Genomic DNA, 16346 nt, shown 5'->3' with positions numbered 1-16346 from the left:
TTGACTTCTTTCACCTTTGACCTTGATCTTTTTACCTATATTGTACATTTTGCTACTAAATGCTACTTCCGGCGGGGACATATTTTACACACCGCGTAATTTCTACTTTTCCTTGTTTTTACCCGGTCTTATGCTAATAAAGTAAGCAACAAGGGTTACAGAGTAGAACGTGAAGAATGCGATGCTGTCCACTAACAAGAAAAATTTTGTTACACATTTTATTTAAATTAATGAATTCTTGCAGTGAGTAGTTTTTATTGCAACTGATTGTCAAAATGTCAGAGCAAAATCTTGGCACACATTGACTTCCACTGTCTATTTGTCATATGTGATGTTCATGTACATCATCAGGTTTAACTAATTGTACCTGAAGGGAAGAAGGTGCTAAGTTATGAACGCATTTATATATCATCATAATGCAACTGAACTCAAAATGCTTGTCGAGTGTCATCCATTTAAGATAAGACTTTTGAACAAATCAGCCAACAGTGTGTCATATGTTTTCCTCACTATTATTTGTGTGGCCCTTGATTGATTTTTTTTGTGTGTGCAGCTTAGTTGTATGAGATTGAAATCTACTCAACCTAACAACAGAACATTAATCAAATCACGGTGACACTTGGCTGTTTTAGAGTAACTTTAAGGATTGCTAGGGCAAGATGTTTTCATTGCAACTGATTGACAAATCAGTTGATTTTGTCAGTCAGTTGCAATGAGAACATCTCGACGGAAGAATTTCATGAATTTGAATAATTATGCAGTACCCGCTGCATGCTATAAGGATTACAACCAGCACTTACTGTCAGGCAGAAGCTCGGTAGTCTAGTGGAGATGACGCCTGTCCGGAGATCAGGAGGTTGTAGGTTTGAATCCTGCTCGAGTATGTATGCCCATGATTTTTTTAATCATGGCTACTACTAAAACACTGATCAATTCAGTGCTTATTGCGTCGATGTAGGGCAATTTGTCAATCAGTTGCAAAGAGCAAACGTTTTATTAAAATCATTTCTAGAATTAACTCCGTACAGTTATGGTTTATTGAGAAAAAGAGTAACATATCCGTAAATTTGCAGCTTTTATAATATTGCCAAATTTGTATAGAAAGGGTAGGATGTTTTGTGATACATTTGAACCATAGTTGTATGCATAAAATGTGTAATTTAAACATTATTTGAATCACTACTCCCACTGGTAAACAGTGGCTTTAAGCTCTTTCTGTTTTAAAGTTTCATTGTTGTCACTGTTTAGCGATGTTGCGGGATAAAAGGGTTAAAGGGACTGGGGATGAGTGTTCGGTTGTGCAAAACATGCGAAAGAGAAGGTGCTTTGGGTATAAAATGAAAGGTAGATATGTAACTTAACATGTGTGAAAATATCTTGGAAATCGGAATCTTCTCAAATGTTTTAAAAAGCGAAAAACAAAACATACTTTTCTGGAAAAAGACCCTTCGATACGATGGCGATACGTATTTGAATTGCGGAATACTGCTTGTTGACTGCGAACATCAAGCCAACTTACAGCGAAATCAAGCCAACATGCCGAGTGAGCTGCGGAACTACTAGTAGTTATACGTAGAGCAATTGTGGCTAGCTCTACGGCTGGCTGTGCTATGGGCGCGGCGAGCGCTGGCCGCACTTCACTTGCATCATCATACACAGTGTCCAGTGCTAGTGCTTCTAAGCTCGAGCTGCTGTACGATCTTGCGTGTTTTCATTTGATGAGAGCGCTAACCTAAAATCAAAGGACTCCTCCTTTTCAGATTCACATGTCCTTCTTCCAAGATATTATGAGAGCTAGTTCTATCGTCAGAAGACTCGGTAGGCTACGTATCCTAAAAGCCATCAAACTCCATTTATTACAAGATTCTTCGTTGAGAAGTACCGAAAGCGGGATAGGTGAATGCGGTAAAGTAATACGTAGCCCGACCAGACGCCGGGCGGGCTATTATGTACAGCGACTGGGCTGTGCGTGTACGTACATAGAAACTTTTCCGGGTAAGGACGGACACAGCCGGCCCAGCGCTAGGTCGGTACCATGTACGCAGTAACTGCCGTGCTTCGCACGGCGTCTGGTCGGGCTACGTAGAAAAAAAAAATCAACGAAATCTCAATTTACAATAATTTACAATTCATGTAATTATTACATGAAACACAAACGGGTTGTGTTATTACATGTACATGCAATTCAATGCAATCTTCATGGCAAACCCATTTTTTTTTTCTTCAAAGATTTGAAACACAAGTACCGAGTAGGCCAGAGAATTCGAAGTATCCGGTACAATGTTATATCTAAACTTGCATTGGAACTAACCAATAGTTCATTTTTATTACCGGTACAACTTGTCATGTATTTGTAATTTCATGTGACTTTAATAGTTGTAACATTTATTGTGGATGATTTTCTTCACAATTGACACATGCACATACTAGGTTAGAAAGTTGGTCATTGGTGTGGCTTAGGCCTTACCTATTTTCTGTATAAATAGGGTTAATTGGAATTATTTCACAGATACACACAAAAATGTTGGGAATCAGATCATTTTCAGTCTTCTAGACTGAATAATGTGACACCTGTAATAGTCTAATAACCAATCCAACAATTTCTGAGGCTATCTTATACATTTTCTTATTTATCGTATGTACAATGCAACCATGCATGATGCAATGTCTTGTTCACCTATACAAGGAGAAAATCAAGACACAAGGAATAATCTGTTCAAGTCAATTATTTCCACATAGGTCAACAACATTCACTCAGTTTTATCTAGAACCCTGATTGGGTTTTTATCATCAGAACACATTTTTTTCTCATTGGTAAATTGACGCTTAACAATTAGGCCTGTATACACAGGTAATATCTTGTTGTGATATTTCAGTGAATTTAAATCTAACACATTACTTATGTAGGGCTAGGGTTCACTTGGCTCTCTAGCACTCATCACACTAAAAGCAAACTAGGGCAGCACACATGTGTTACTTGGAAGGAGTCCCCTGGCTAACTAACTTGTAGCCAGTTTATTCTTCACATAATTTGGCATGGGTTTACATGTAAATGTGGGTTGTTACATAAATATGCATACACAAAATCAACATAACAAAACATGCAAATAAAGAAACAAAGGTTAAAACTAAATATTCATAATAATATGTAAATGATGTGCAGGCTTGGGTGATTTAGGCATGATTTCAGTATTACAGGGAACAATGGGTGAGAAGTGAAAGAGTGGAAAATGTCATGTGATATGTGGTGTGTCTGTGATACAATTGTAGGTGGGGTGTGTGGATGCATGTGGATGTGAATACCGGTACTACTGTATGTGTGGGTTGACGTATTTATGTGTAGAGGGGTGGTACCTGTAATAAAAGAAGGGGGGATACACTTATAATAAAAGGTTCAAAATAAATCCCTACACTTACGTTATACTACCATGCATAAATACAAATTTCATGTGCACATATAAATTGCATGTGTACATGGGACCTACATTAGAAGTTGTGTGTACCAGGGTACACTGACCTTACATTTTCTTTTATCTTTGCATGTATATTTGCATTTGGTGTTGCATCATGAGCACAGGTTCTAATTGCAAATGTGCTACATGTATTTAGAAACTGCTCTCACAGTAATGTGATGTGATATACAATGTAGAGATAACAAATCTGTGCTGGCTACTTGCATGTAGGCCTATATCTTTTAAATATAAAATGTCATAATAGAAATAATTGTATAGCAAAGATTGCCAATTGACACAGGTAAGGTAATCATTTGCAGAAAAAAAAAAGAAAAAAGAAACTGCTCAGCATTCTGTCATTAGTCAATTTGGGCATCTACACATTATACTCCTATCATATTGAACAATTATGATAATAATACTACAATGTATAACATGTAAATTAAAAGAACCTTACAAATGCAACCACTTTCAAATAACTTGTACATTTGCAGGGAAAAAATATTGAAGTGAAAGTCCAAGAATCAATGTCACAGGGTTAATGACTTCAAGTACAAAGAACACTATACTATTTCAGTGTGGAGACCTTCTACATATTGCATTGTCAAAACACAATTGGTTTAGGGTTTGAGCATATACAATTATATCAGTAGAACATCATGTAGGGACCTACCAAAATGTATATTACAATGTATTTTTATATCTATGTGAATGAAAACTGAACATCTTGTTTGAAGCACTTCCAACACATTTGTTTATCAAAATTCATACTTTTTTTTTTTGGCCACAAAATATAGATGCAATGAATATTACAAGGGCACAAACTCCATTTACCACAAAAATATTGTCCTCATAATAATGTGATTTGATAGAGTTATCACAAAATTTTGTGCTGAAAAAGTGTCTTCCAAAATGCTGATGGACAATGCTACTGTGTAGGACCTGCTGTGCCACTTGAATGTAACACATGGCATGATATCAGTGATCACATAAATGATGAGGATAATAATCATTATGAAGATGATGATAGTAATAAAAAATTAGCAACAACAACAATAGTAGTAGTAGTAATAATAATAATAGTTAGAGCAATAATGAAATGTGTGAAAGGCCCTTCAGTGATGTACACTGTTGTGCATGACAGCCCTGCATAAGTTCACTTTAAAACACTGATGCAATATTTTATCGTAACGGAGTAATTGTAGTTTTTCACCTCTGAAACACCTGGGAAACACAGGGGGAAAAAAGACCAAATGAAAAACAAGAGACCCGCGGGTCACGCGCTCACCTGAGTATCGCAATTTCACCTTCCATGCATTCTTGCACACTCTTACCTGAGAACATTGGAAACTTTAGGTCTGCATATGGATCCCTCCCCCCCCCTCAACTCGGGGGGGGGGGGGGGGGGGGTAGGGGGGGGGAGGGGGCAGGCAGTCCTGGATCTGAATCTGCAATTAACAAACTTGGAACTAAAGTCATCAATGTTCAAACTCATGGTTAACTTTGCTTTATCATTTCTGGTTCTAGAGCAGAAGATTTTAAATATTCCTCAATGTGGGGGGGGGGGGGGGTGGGCCCCCTAGGGGGCCCCCAAGAGGGACATGGTGCCCATTTGAAGGAATTAAGATTCTATCCCCCTAGGGATGCTACCTGCTAAGTTTGGTCGAAATTCATCTTGAGGTTTTCAAGAAGAAGATGAACATGTACAATTCAGGCTCCATTACAAGTGTTGGACTTCTCCCCAGCCCTCTCCTGGGTCCTAAGGGCGTGGGGGGGGGGGGGGGGGGAATGAATCCGCCAACCCCATGAAAAAAACTTGAAACTACAGTCATCAATGTACTAACTCATAGTATCATCTAAGCCCTATCATTTCTGGTTCGAGAGAAGATTTTTAAAGGTTCCTTAATTTTAGGGGGTTTGGCCCCCTAGGGACCCCCAGGTGGGCAATGGTGCCCATTTGAACAAATTGAGATCCTATCCCCCTAGGGATGCTACCTACCAAGTTTGGTGAAAATCAGACATGGCGATCTCAAAGTGAAGATGAAAATGTACAATTTAGGCCCCATTAGGACCCCTCCCCACCCCCTCACCTGGGTCCCAAGGGGGGCACCCCTGATTCCCCCATGAACAAACTTGAAACTACAGTCATCAATGTACTTACTCATAGTATCATCTAAGCCCTATCACTTCTGGTTCTAGAGAAGATTTTTAAAGGTTCCTTAATTTTAGGGGGTTTGGCCCCCTAGGGACCCCCCAGGTGGGCAATGGTGCCCATTTGAACAAATTGAGATCCTATCCCCCTAGGGATGCTACCTACCAAGTTTGGTGAAAATCAGATATGGCGATCTCAAAGTGAAGATGAAAATGTACAATTTAGGCCCCAATAGGACTCCTCCCCACCCCCCTCCCCTGGGTCCCAAGGGGGGCACCCCTGATTCCCCCATGAACAAACTTGAAACTACATTCATCAATGTACTTACTCATAGTATCAATTAAGCCCTATCACTTCTGGTTCTAGAGAAGAAGATTTTTAAAGATTCCTTAATTTTAGGGTGTTTGGGCTCCCCTGGGGCCCCCCAGGTGGGCCATGGTGCCCATTTGAACAAATTGAGATCCTATCCCCCTAGGGATGCTACCTGCCAAGTTTGGTGAAAATCGGTCATGGGGTTCTCGAGAAGAAGATGAAAATGTAAAAAGTTTACGCACGACGGACGACGGACGACGCACGACGGACGCCGGACGAAGAGCGATCGCAATAGCTCACTTGAGCCTTCGGCTCAGGTGAGCTAAAAAAGGACAAAACACTTTGTGCCTGGATATTGCAGCCCTTTCAGTTTCCAGTAACAGTTTAACGCACATGCAGTTTAGGAGTTTACAGGATTTATTTTCCCTACTTGCTACATGGGGCAAGAACAAATTTTCCAGGCAATCAATTCACTGTTTCATTCTGATTCACACATTTGAGTACTAACATGTTTGTTGTTACCTCACAGGAAAGACAGAAATAGAGAGTTCAGAGATGTAAATGTAGTGTCATATCAGTTATCACTGCCATCACATGAATGTAGTCTATGATTGGAATTGATGTTATTCATGTTCAATGTGCATTTATCAGAATCCCCAACAATCCTGGTACAAAGGTGCAGCTTTTTCATTACTAACATGTCTTTTGCTATAATACACAATGAAGGCATAAATTGACAGTAGGCCTACAGGAAGAACTGGTGTCAGAGCTATTATCATTGCCATCACTTGGATGCACTCAACATAATTATGATATTGAAGTCATCCAAGTTCAGTTTTCAAACATTTGCCAGCCACAAAGAAGAACATGAGAGGGGATGTCACTGGCTTCATGGAGCTAAGTAGTTGGGAGGGCTGGTTCTGATTGATGAGAGGGGATGTCACTGGATTCACTGAGCTTGGTGGCAGAGAGGGCTGGTTTCCACTGGCGAGATGGATGTCACAGGTCTCACCGAGCTGCGTAGCCTAGAAGAGGCAGTCTTATTTGGCGAGAGGGGGTGTCACTGGCTTCAACAACCTGGATATCTGTGATGGCACTTGGATGTGATGCTAGCTGTTCCACTGCAATAGAGGCCAACAAGCACATTCTATTGATCTCTCATCTAATGACTGAATGTTGGTAATAAAGTAACTACTACACATTTACAATGAAAAATTATTTTACTACTCATATAGACTCAATTAACTATTCAGTAATACACATAGTAAATATTCTCTTTAAAGACTATCATTCAAGCAATGACAAGTTTAGTACTGATGAAAGCAATTATGTTATATGCTGAAAGTCCAATGAAAATAGCTCATTTTATTTATGATATTTACATAAAAATTCCCTAATATGCATGCCAAAGGGACGTCTTCATCATCTACTGTAAAAGTGGAAATTTCTTGCGGTGTTGGTTGAAATTTTCACGCATTTCGCGTAAGCCGAAACTAGCGCGAAAATAAAAGCATGCGAATATTTTTGCTCGCCATTTGTTCAAGTAGTTGATGTCTTGATTCCGCGGAACTATAAACATGCGAAGCTCTTCTTACCCCGCCGACCGCAAAAAATTAGTCGCGCTAAAATATCCACTTTTACAGTAACCTGTTATCTCCTTACATCTGCCCAGGCTCTGATAAAATCAATATCTGTCAGCACTCTCACCAGGTTTTGATCCACTTCAATTTGACCCAAGTCCTTTCCTCAGAGTAGCATTTTCCTCCACAACTAATTGGAGAAGGCAACGGCATTCATGAACTTGTCCTTTTTCCATTTCACAGGGGCATCTGGACTGGAGTTCATCTGTATATCAGACACAATGAAAGGCATTAACACGGACTTACAATTAGGATAGTCCCGTTAGTTCTTCACCAATCTGTAAATTTAGTCACAGAACTTGCTATCCCATGTATTTCAGTGTAGAGTCTACCAGGTAGCTTTATCTTGTAGTGCTCACATACATGCAACAGAGAAAACTCCATGAAATATGTTAGAAATAGACTGTCTACTGTAGAACTTAAATAGCAAAAAGGAAAATAAGACCTACAGAGACCCTAGCCAAATTTTTGATGAGTTGACACTGCACATGACGTCGGGATGACCTCAGCCTCTCATTGTGCATCTGGGTAATTCTGTGAAGTTGGGGCACGAAGTGTGACATTTTAGCATAACTCAATACTAATTATGCTATACATGTATTGTTTATAGGCTTTGCAGTTGTATTGAGACCATACATTTTCCTGGAAATTTTGTGCCATTCCGACTCAATTTTGATGAAATTATTAAAACGATATGTAATGGTGTCCTGTAGCATCGTGACGTGTCCATGTAGCATCGTGATAGTAAACATTTGGTCCTAAAAGACAAATTAAGGCAATTAGCTTGACCAAAATTTGATATAATATGCATAATTACTAGATTAGTCAGATAGCTAAATATCTTAACTCTCCTTTCCACAGTTTTACACAAAAAAGGACACCGCATAGCATCGTGATACATTTTGTAATTTTCTTTTAAAATTGAAACTGTGTACAGGAAATTTGAGATATTTAGCTATCTTATTCATACCTTGTAAATATGCATATTGCATCAAATTTTGGTCAAGCTCATTGCCATAATTTGTCTCTTTGGACCAAATTTTAAAATATCACGATGCTACGTGGACACGTCACGATGCTCCAGGACACAGTGTTACATATTGTTTAATAACTTCATTAAAATTGAGTCTGAATGGCACAAAATTTCCAGGAAAATGTGTGGCCTCAATGCAAATGTAAAGCCTACAAACAATAAATGTATAGCATAATTGATATTGAGTTATGCTGACATGTATTTTGTCAATATCACGATGCTACATACATGGACACTGCCCCAACTTCATGGAATTACCCATCTACAAAGTAGGCCCTATTTATTTATATGTTGTGTATACAACCTCATATCGGGCCTATGATGTCTTTCAATCCAGCCACATGCAAGGGATTTGGGGGTCTGTATAATTCCACATACAATCATATAGTAGGCCTATATGTGGCTGCAATGTACAAACTATGTAACTTGTAACCCTAAAAGTAATGATCAAGACAACCATAATCTTATTAACCACTACCACAGCTTTGGGTTTTAAAAAAAAATGTTATAAGTTAAATTACAGCAAGAATAAGAACAGCATCGTTTGAGAACACAGAGTTATCTATTCAATTTATTGATGTTTTGTGTACTAAATATCAACATTAACTTTCATTTGCAGGTTCAAAACAGTTGTTGGATCTAGGTGTATTAAAATAGTACCAGGTAATTAAAGTTAGTTTGTACAAACCTTTTGTACCAACGGAAGGGCTGGTCTCAATGGGCAAGAGGGGATGTCACTGGCTTCATCAAGCTGGGAGGGCTGGTCTCGACTGATGAGAGGGGACATCAAGCCGGGTACAGGCTAGCTGGTCGAAACTGACGAGAGGGAATGTCACTGGCTTCATCAAGCTGGTTAGCTAGGAGGGCTGGTCTCAATTGATGAGAGGGGATGTCACTGGCTTCACCGAGCTGGGTAGCTGGTCAAAACTGACGAGAGGGAATTTCACTGGCTTCATCAAGCTGGGTAGCTGGGAGGGCTGGTCTCAACTGACCAGAGGGGCTGTCACTGGCTTCACTGAGCTGCCTAGTCAGGATGGTCCTTGAATGCGATGCTGGCTGTTGCTCTACAAAAGATACCCACAATAATATCCGACAGACCTTTCTCAACAATTAGCACCTACTGTGCTACAAAGCATACACCATTAACCACTACACTATAGAGACTGAGTGAACTGCGCTACAATGCATATACGCCATTAGCCACTTATGTATGTACGCACAATAGATACACTTCAATCAACATTTTTGCAATGCCATGTGTACCGGAGACAATAACAAGGTACTGGTACCTTACCAAACATGTGAATTCACGTTTTTGGTCCGATCATAGCTGTGATGACAACATATACACAGTTGAGTCTCCACAAAGTATTTTGTAAAAACCGAGAGTTACCAGATTCGCTGACACTTTCATTCATTCAGTGTCGTTTCGTAAAATTGGATTTCTCGCCTATCGCCAATTTGTAACAAACGTCAGTTCTGATGAGTGTCGTAACTTTCTTATTTCGACATTTTGAGACCCATAATTTGACATGAAGGTAGAATAGGGCAACATAATCCAGAATACGGTAAAATAGGAATTCGCGTATTTACATGCAAAACACAAATAGCGTGCCATTTCTTACTGTGAACAGCGATTTATGTGTAATAGAGAAGCACATTTCAAAAAGGAGAAATGTTGAGCCAAATTTGGGATGTCATTCATACTAATCATAGGCAAAAAAATTTCCATGTTAACTTATGGTAACTATACACAGCCCAGTTGCTGTACGTAGGTACATAGCGACAGGATTCGCACAGCGTACCGTACTTACAGCGTCTACCACTCCTAGTCCGAGGCCCTTTTTCTCTGCCATTATAGCTGTAGCCCGACCACACGCTGTAAGTACACTGTGCGAATCCTGTCGCTACGTACGTACAGCGACTGGGCTGTGTATAGTTACCATAACTGGAAATTTTTTTGCCTATGAATGACATCCCAAATTTGGCTCAACATTTCTCCTTTTTGAAATGTGCTTCTCTATTAATTACACATAAATCGCTGTTCACATTAAGAAATGGCACGCTAATAAAGTGTTTTGCATGTAGATAATACGCGAATTCCTATTTTACCGTATACTGGATTATGTTGCCCTATTCTACTTTCATGTCATTAAATTATGGGTCTCAAAATACATAGGTCTAGGTCTAAGATACCTACCATACCTCAATCGCATTCTGAATACACCTTTTTGTGAATCTGCATGTAGCCTTTCTCCACATATGTGAGTATTAAAAATCTCAGGCAAACTCTGATAGGCCTACAAGTACCGGTATAGGACTATATCTTTTAGTTTAATAGAAAAATGTTAGGGTGTGGCATAGGACACCTAACAAAATTACTAATCTAGGCCTACTATCAGTATTACTAAATAGTAGGCCAATAGTGTGTGTAGATCCTCTAAGTGACATCTCTATCAATTAATGTTACACTAACAACACTAAACACTGTAACAGTTGTTATAGGTCCTACTCACACTGAACTAGTATGACTATGAGGTCTTCTGAGTTTCACAAATTTATTACCGATCCAGCCGAAGTGAAATGACATCTCTGTCGTTCAGCCCCTTATCTTCTAGTGTCTTGATCAAGCGGACCCGTGCCAGCTACAAGCTGCCGGGCGGATCCCGGGAGCGGGAAATGCACCGATAACGCTCGCTAGCCAGTGAACAGGCACCCGGGTTTCGCCTCGCAATAGGGGCGATATCTTGGGCTTGCTTTTCGCCGAGGAGAAGGCAATACATTAACGCTGTGCCAAAATCGGACAAAAGAGGGAGGCAAAAACAACACTTGAACGGAGAGCCTCTAAGCCGACCCCCCGTGATTTTGACAAGCGTTACATGTAACGCTCTTCAAAAAATCATAGATATCTTCATAATGCCGTATTTTTCATCGATTCTTTTTCATTGCTTAGTCCTTTCATAGACATTGGTCCTTGTTTTTGCCTGTTTCACTTCATGAAATAGCACTTTTGCATTTTGGGTTCCAACACTCATCCCCAGTCCCTTTAAGTGATGTTGAAGCCCTGTCATTTACATATGGAGTAATGGAGTAATATTGTATTTTCCCCTTCAGAATGATGAAGCATTACGCAGAGCCATTGAGGCATCTATAGAAGATGCCATGGCCCAGTCCCAAAGGCAAGGTATGGAAGAGGAAGAATCATCAGACATTTCCAGGGGGAGGTTGGGCAGTGGAAGGAATCAAGGAGGTGAGATTTGTTCTTCTGATCAACGCACATAATTGTCTGACCAATGTGATGGTCGTCAGTTCTTGACCCCCCCCCCCCCTTCCCCGGCTCAAAAACTGTTATTTAGATTGTATCTGATTCCTTTAATTTCACAATGTTTGCAAATACAAAGCTTTGTATTGCCTCTTTGTGTGTGCTTAATTCTTTTCTTGGACTTCATATTGGCAATTTTACACAAACATCCACTATATTGCTTGTAGCTGTTGGGACTACTTTTTTGAGGATGATATTGTGTCATTGATTTCTGCACAAGTAAAGTTTTGAGCACTAATTATGTGTTTTTCTTACTGATCCTCCATTTCTAATGATCATTCATGATGACTTTGTGCTTAGTTGTATCCCCCGGCATATATGCTGGAGGATACTTTGGATTCTTTGGATCTTGAAAAATCTTCTTGTCTAGAACCAGAAATGATAAAACTAAGTAATAACATTAGATAGTACATTGATGACTGTAGTTTCAAGTTTGTTCATGGCAGATCAAGGGTTTTCCCCATGGAGTCCAGCTTCCAAATGCATGGCAGATCCAGGAGTGCCTCCCTTGGAGCCGGGGGGGGGGGGGGGGGGGGGGGTCCCAACTGGGGCCTAAATTATACATTTTTGGGGGTCAGTACTGATGAGGTAGTGCAAATTGGTGACTGTAGTTTCTAGTTTTTTCATGGCAGATGTAGGGGTGGCTTCAAAGTTGGGGCCCTATTTTTGTCATCTTCAGTTTTGTCTTAAAAAGGCATGGTCAGATTTTCACCAAACTTGACAGGTGTTATTGCTAGATATTAGAAAATATATTTGTACAAATGGGCACAATTCTTTGCTTGGAGTGTCCCAGGGGCACTTTTGCCAGTGTGATAGAATATGAAAGTGCCTCCCCATCCCTCTAAATTTTGTCAGTAATAGTCAGCAAGAATGCATGGAAGGTGAAATTCTGATAGTCAGGTGTGCATTAGACCACCATTTCTTTTGTTTTATTCATGTGTTTTATTAACCCTAACTTACCTGGGCTATTTAGTGAGCTTGAATTCCTGGGGGGCGGGGCATTATGCCCCCCCCCTTCAGATCTCGGCTGTTGATCGCGTGATCGCCGCAAAATTTTGCGTGAACATAAAGCTGGATGTAATCTACAAGACTGTTCAGTTAAATTTTCCAAAGATTTGCATTTTCTATTTTAGATTAATTAATTATGCAAATATATGCAAAAAACCTCATTTTCATCTTTAATTGGCTTATAAAAGCTTATGGAATTCTGATTTTTGTTGTAAGTATTCCTAGTGGCATTCCCAACGTTTGTGCGTAAAAATGAATTCAGTATCAAAATTAATTTCCTATGTTTTTTATTGTTTTATCAATTTTTTTATTTATTTCTTTGTTTTTTTGAACTTTTGTTTTTGTTGGGTTTTTTTTTTTAGCAGAATTTGTCATACACATATTTTGAAGCATAATTATGCTGAAATAAATTGATTTCAGCCATCAAAATAAAAAATATGAATCTTTATATGAATTAATTGAAAAAACACAATTTGTATTGACTTTGTACACAAAATCACGTTTTGGAGCAATTTTGGGGTTGACGAAAATTTCTTGAAGGGGTGTGGCTTCCAAATGGTATGCCCGGGCACGACAAATTTGGTCTCAAAAGTTGTGCGAGACTTGAAAGTAAAAAGTCACCGAGCGGCATGGTCAAAAAAATTTGCGTGCCGGAATGGTCGTGGAATTCGTCGAGGGAGGGGCCATTATGGGTCGCCTGGTAAGTAAGGGTTAAATGATTTTTCCTAATGTGGTTTTCTTTATTATGCCTCCGCCACGAAGTGGTGCCGGAGGCATTATGTTTTCGGGTTGTCCGTCCGTCCATCCGTCCGTCCTTCCGTCCGTCCGTAATGAATTTTGTGGACAAGGTTACTATCAAAACCTTTTGAGGTATCCTAATGAAACTTGGCATGTATGTGTATTAGGGGATGAAGTTGTGTCTATCAACTTTTGGGTGCATATGCTCAAGGTCAAAGGTCAAAAGGTCAAGGTCAAATACAGAGAATTTCACTATTTCCATCATATCTTTGCAATGCCTGAAGATATTTTCTTGAAACTTAGTGTATACATGTATTAACCAATTAAGATTCTCTGGTGAAAGTTTGGATCATGAGGTCAAAGGTCAAAAGGTCAAGCAAAAATATTGAAACTTTACCTTTTTTCTCTGTACCTTGGAAATTGTTCAAGGTCTCTGCGTGGAAGATAGTATATATACATATACTGACTGGTAGTGATTATCTAGAGAATTTAGGGTTCATGGGGTCAAAGGTCAAGGGCAACACTTCAAAATTTTACTGTTTCCCTCATGTTTATGCAATGCCAGCAGGATTATTATTTTTTTTTTACACGAGGTGTATACATGTATAACCTAATAGAGATTCTCTGGATAGTTTTTTTTTTTTCTTTTGTTTTTGCCTCTAAGGTCAAAAGGTCAAAGATCAAGTGAAAGTGCTGAACTAAATTTTTCCTCCATATCTCGGAAGTGGCTCAAGTTATCTTGGAACGTACTACATATCTATGTATCTTCTGCCTGACAGTGATTATCTTATGAATTTTAGGGTCAAAGGCCAGATGAAAATGGTAACAATTTACTATTCAATACAGAAATTGTACTTTATCTCCATACCTTGAAAATTACTCCATGCATAAATGTATGAATGGGTCAAAGTCAAGTTAAAGTCTGTAAATCCCAAATACATGCTCTCCTATTCATCCAATTAAACCTAGGTCAAGGAAGGTGAGCATTCAACACATTTGTGACAAACTTGTCATTTTAACATTTTGCCAATTTTGTGAAAATGTAATCACACATTGTCCGCATGTACTATTTAGACCTATTAGGAGAATCATGCATTATGGCGGAGGCATACCAGTCGCCATAGCGACATTTCTAGTTTCATATATTTGTTTATTTATTTTTTTTTATTATTTTTTTTTTGGGGGGGGCCTTAAATTTCATTGTCTGGCCACCAAAACCTGAAAATTGTTGATTTTGGTAAGTGTTGAGCCTTGTGTATCTTTATGTGGGAATCAGTATCAGCTTTTGTGGTAAGATATACATACTGATGACTTTTCTTGTGACATATTTCCAGAGTGCATTCTACTTATTTGACATTGATCAGCATTTTTTTTTTCATGCCACCGTTAGAGTTTTTCACAGGTTTTCAAGAATGATTTCTTCCATGATGCAAGCAGTGTTGTTTTTGTGATCACCATTAGCTAATTGAGCCAGTTGCATCTTTGGTAACACTGAAATTAGGATCAACCACCATGACAGCAGGTCTGCTCCGTGCCCTAGAGATGTCTCAACTCCTGCTGATGCAGCAGACAGAGATGCTGGACACCCCTTCTAGTCGAGTGGAGCAGCCTTCCTCTAGTAGTGGCAGTGCACAGCAGAACACCAATGATGACAACAGTCTATTGACAAGGTAGAGGAGCTTGATCATTTTGTTTTCTGAAAACAATGACATTCAAACAACATGCAATATATTGTAAGTACCCAACATGATTCATCAGGGGTGCCACCTGATGCTAAATTAAGCTCAGATGGATGGATTGATACATTGTATGTACATTTGCATACTTGCCAACTCAACTGCTTTTGGCAGATCACTGCTTGTGAGAGATTTAAAACTAGCGCTGCTCACGTCAGCAGCCTGGACTCTACCCCTTTCTCAAATGAAAATGTTGGCAAGTATGCGTTTGACAAACTAAAGATATCCATATGGTGATTAAAAAGGCTGCCATTGCTGTTAGAGTCAAGCTCTTTTTATCCTTTTACAGACATGTAACTACATGTACCTTACATAATTCTACCCCCACTCACATCGTGTGTATGGGGGTATATAGGAATCATTCTGAGGTTGGGTGGCCAAGCAGTCAGTCGGATGGTTGGTCGGTCAGTTTATCCATCGCAAAATATTGTGGATTGAACTACTTCCTTATTTTTTTAGCAATTGACCTAAAATTTGTCATGTGTAACCACTGTCATAGATGTGCAAGACACCTTTTTCATCAATATTGAGTATTCAATGTTTGCTATTGTAGTGGCAAATTTTCATAAAAATCCTACTAAAGTTTTGTGTTTCAAACTACTTTCTCTGTTTTAGAGCAATTTAGTTTGTATTCGGCACATGTGATCATCGTAATACGTAGTTGTGCAAGACATCTTTTTCATGAGTGCTAAGAAATCTGTTGCCAGGGCAACAACAGTTTTAACCCTAACTGCACTGGGGGGGGGCCTTGGAGGCCCCCCCCCTCGACATTTCGCACGATTACTCTGCAACACCCAATGCTCTTGCCGCGATGCTCTATGACTTTTTTCTTTTGAGTTTCCCGCACATTTTGACGCCAAATTTGTGACGCCTGGGAGTACGGTTCTGAAGTTACATGACTTTTTGTACATGCACGTGAGGCCAAAAAATGGCTAAAAAATGTGATTTTGTGT

The 16346-nt window shown here is 39.4% G+C and overlaps 1 protein-coding gene and 1 long non-coding RNA gene across 2 annotated transcripts in view; one reads left to right on the top strand and one right to left on the bottom strand.

Annotated features, from left to right (window-relative positions):
• Positions 1–16346, top strand: part of LOC139722048 (ankyrin repeat and IBR domain-containing protein 1-like) — a 137129-nt gene that overhangs the window by 92134 nt on the left and 28649 nt on the right. The window contains exons 17-18 of the mRNA XM_071633367.1: positions 11704–11839; positions 15159–15327. Coding sequence (XP_071489468.1) covers positions 11704–11839; positions 15159–15327 — 305 coding nt within the window. The remainder of the gene's footprint in view (positions 1–11703; positions 11840–15158; positions 15328–16346) is intronic.
• On the bottom strand, positions 6486–9374 carry LOC139722047 (uncharacterized). The gene is made up of 3 exons (XR_011710259.1): positions 9278–9374; positions 7624–7761; positions 6486–7037 (listed from the first exon to the last, which is right to left on the bottom strand). It is a non-coding gene; the product is annotated as an uncharacterized lncRNA (long non-coding RNA).

The sequence above is a fragment of the Diadema antillarum genome, unplaced genomic scaffold (genome assembly GCF_040938485.1).
Source record: "Diadema antillarum isolate AM-2024a unplaced genomic scaffold, OU_Dant_1.0 scf00000156, whole genome shotgun sequence".
Lineage (NCBI taxonomy): Eukaryota > Metazoa > Echinodermata > Echinoidea > Diadematoida > Diadematidae > Diadema > Diadema antillarum.
Note: the sequence above shows the minus strand (reverse complement) of the source record. Positions and strands in the feature narration are given on the sequence as shown.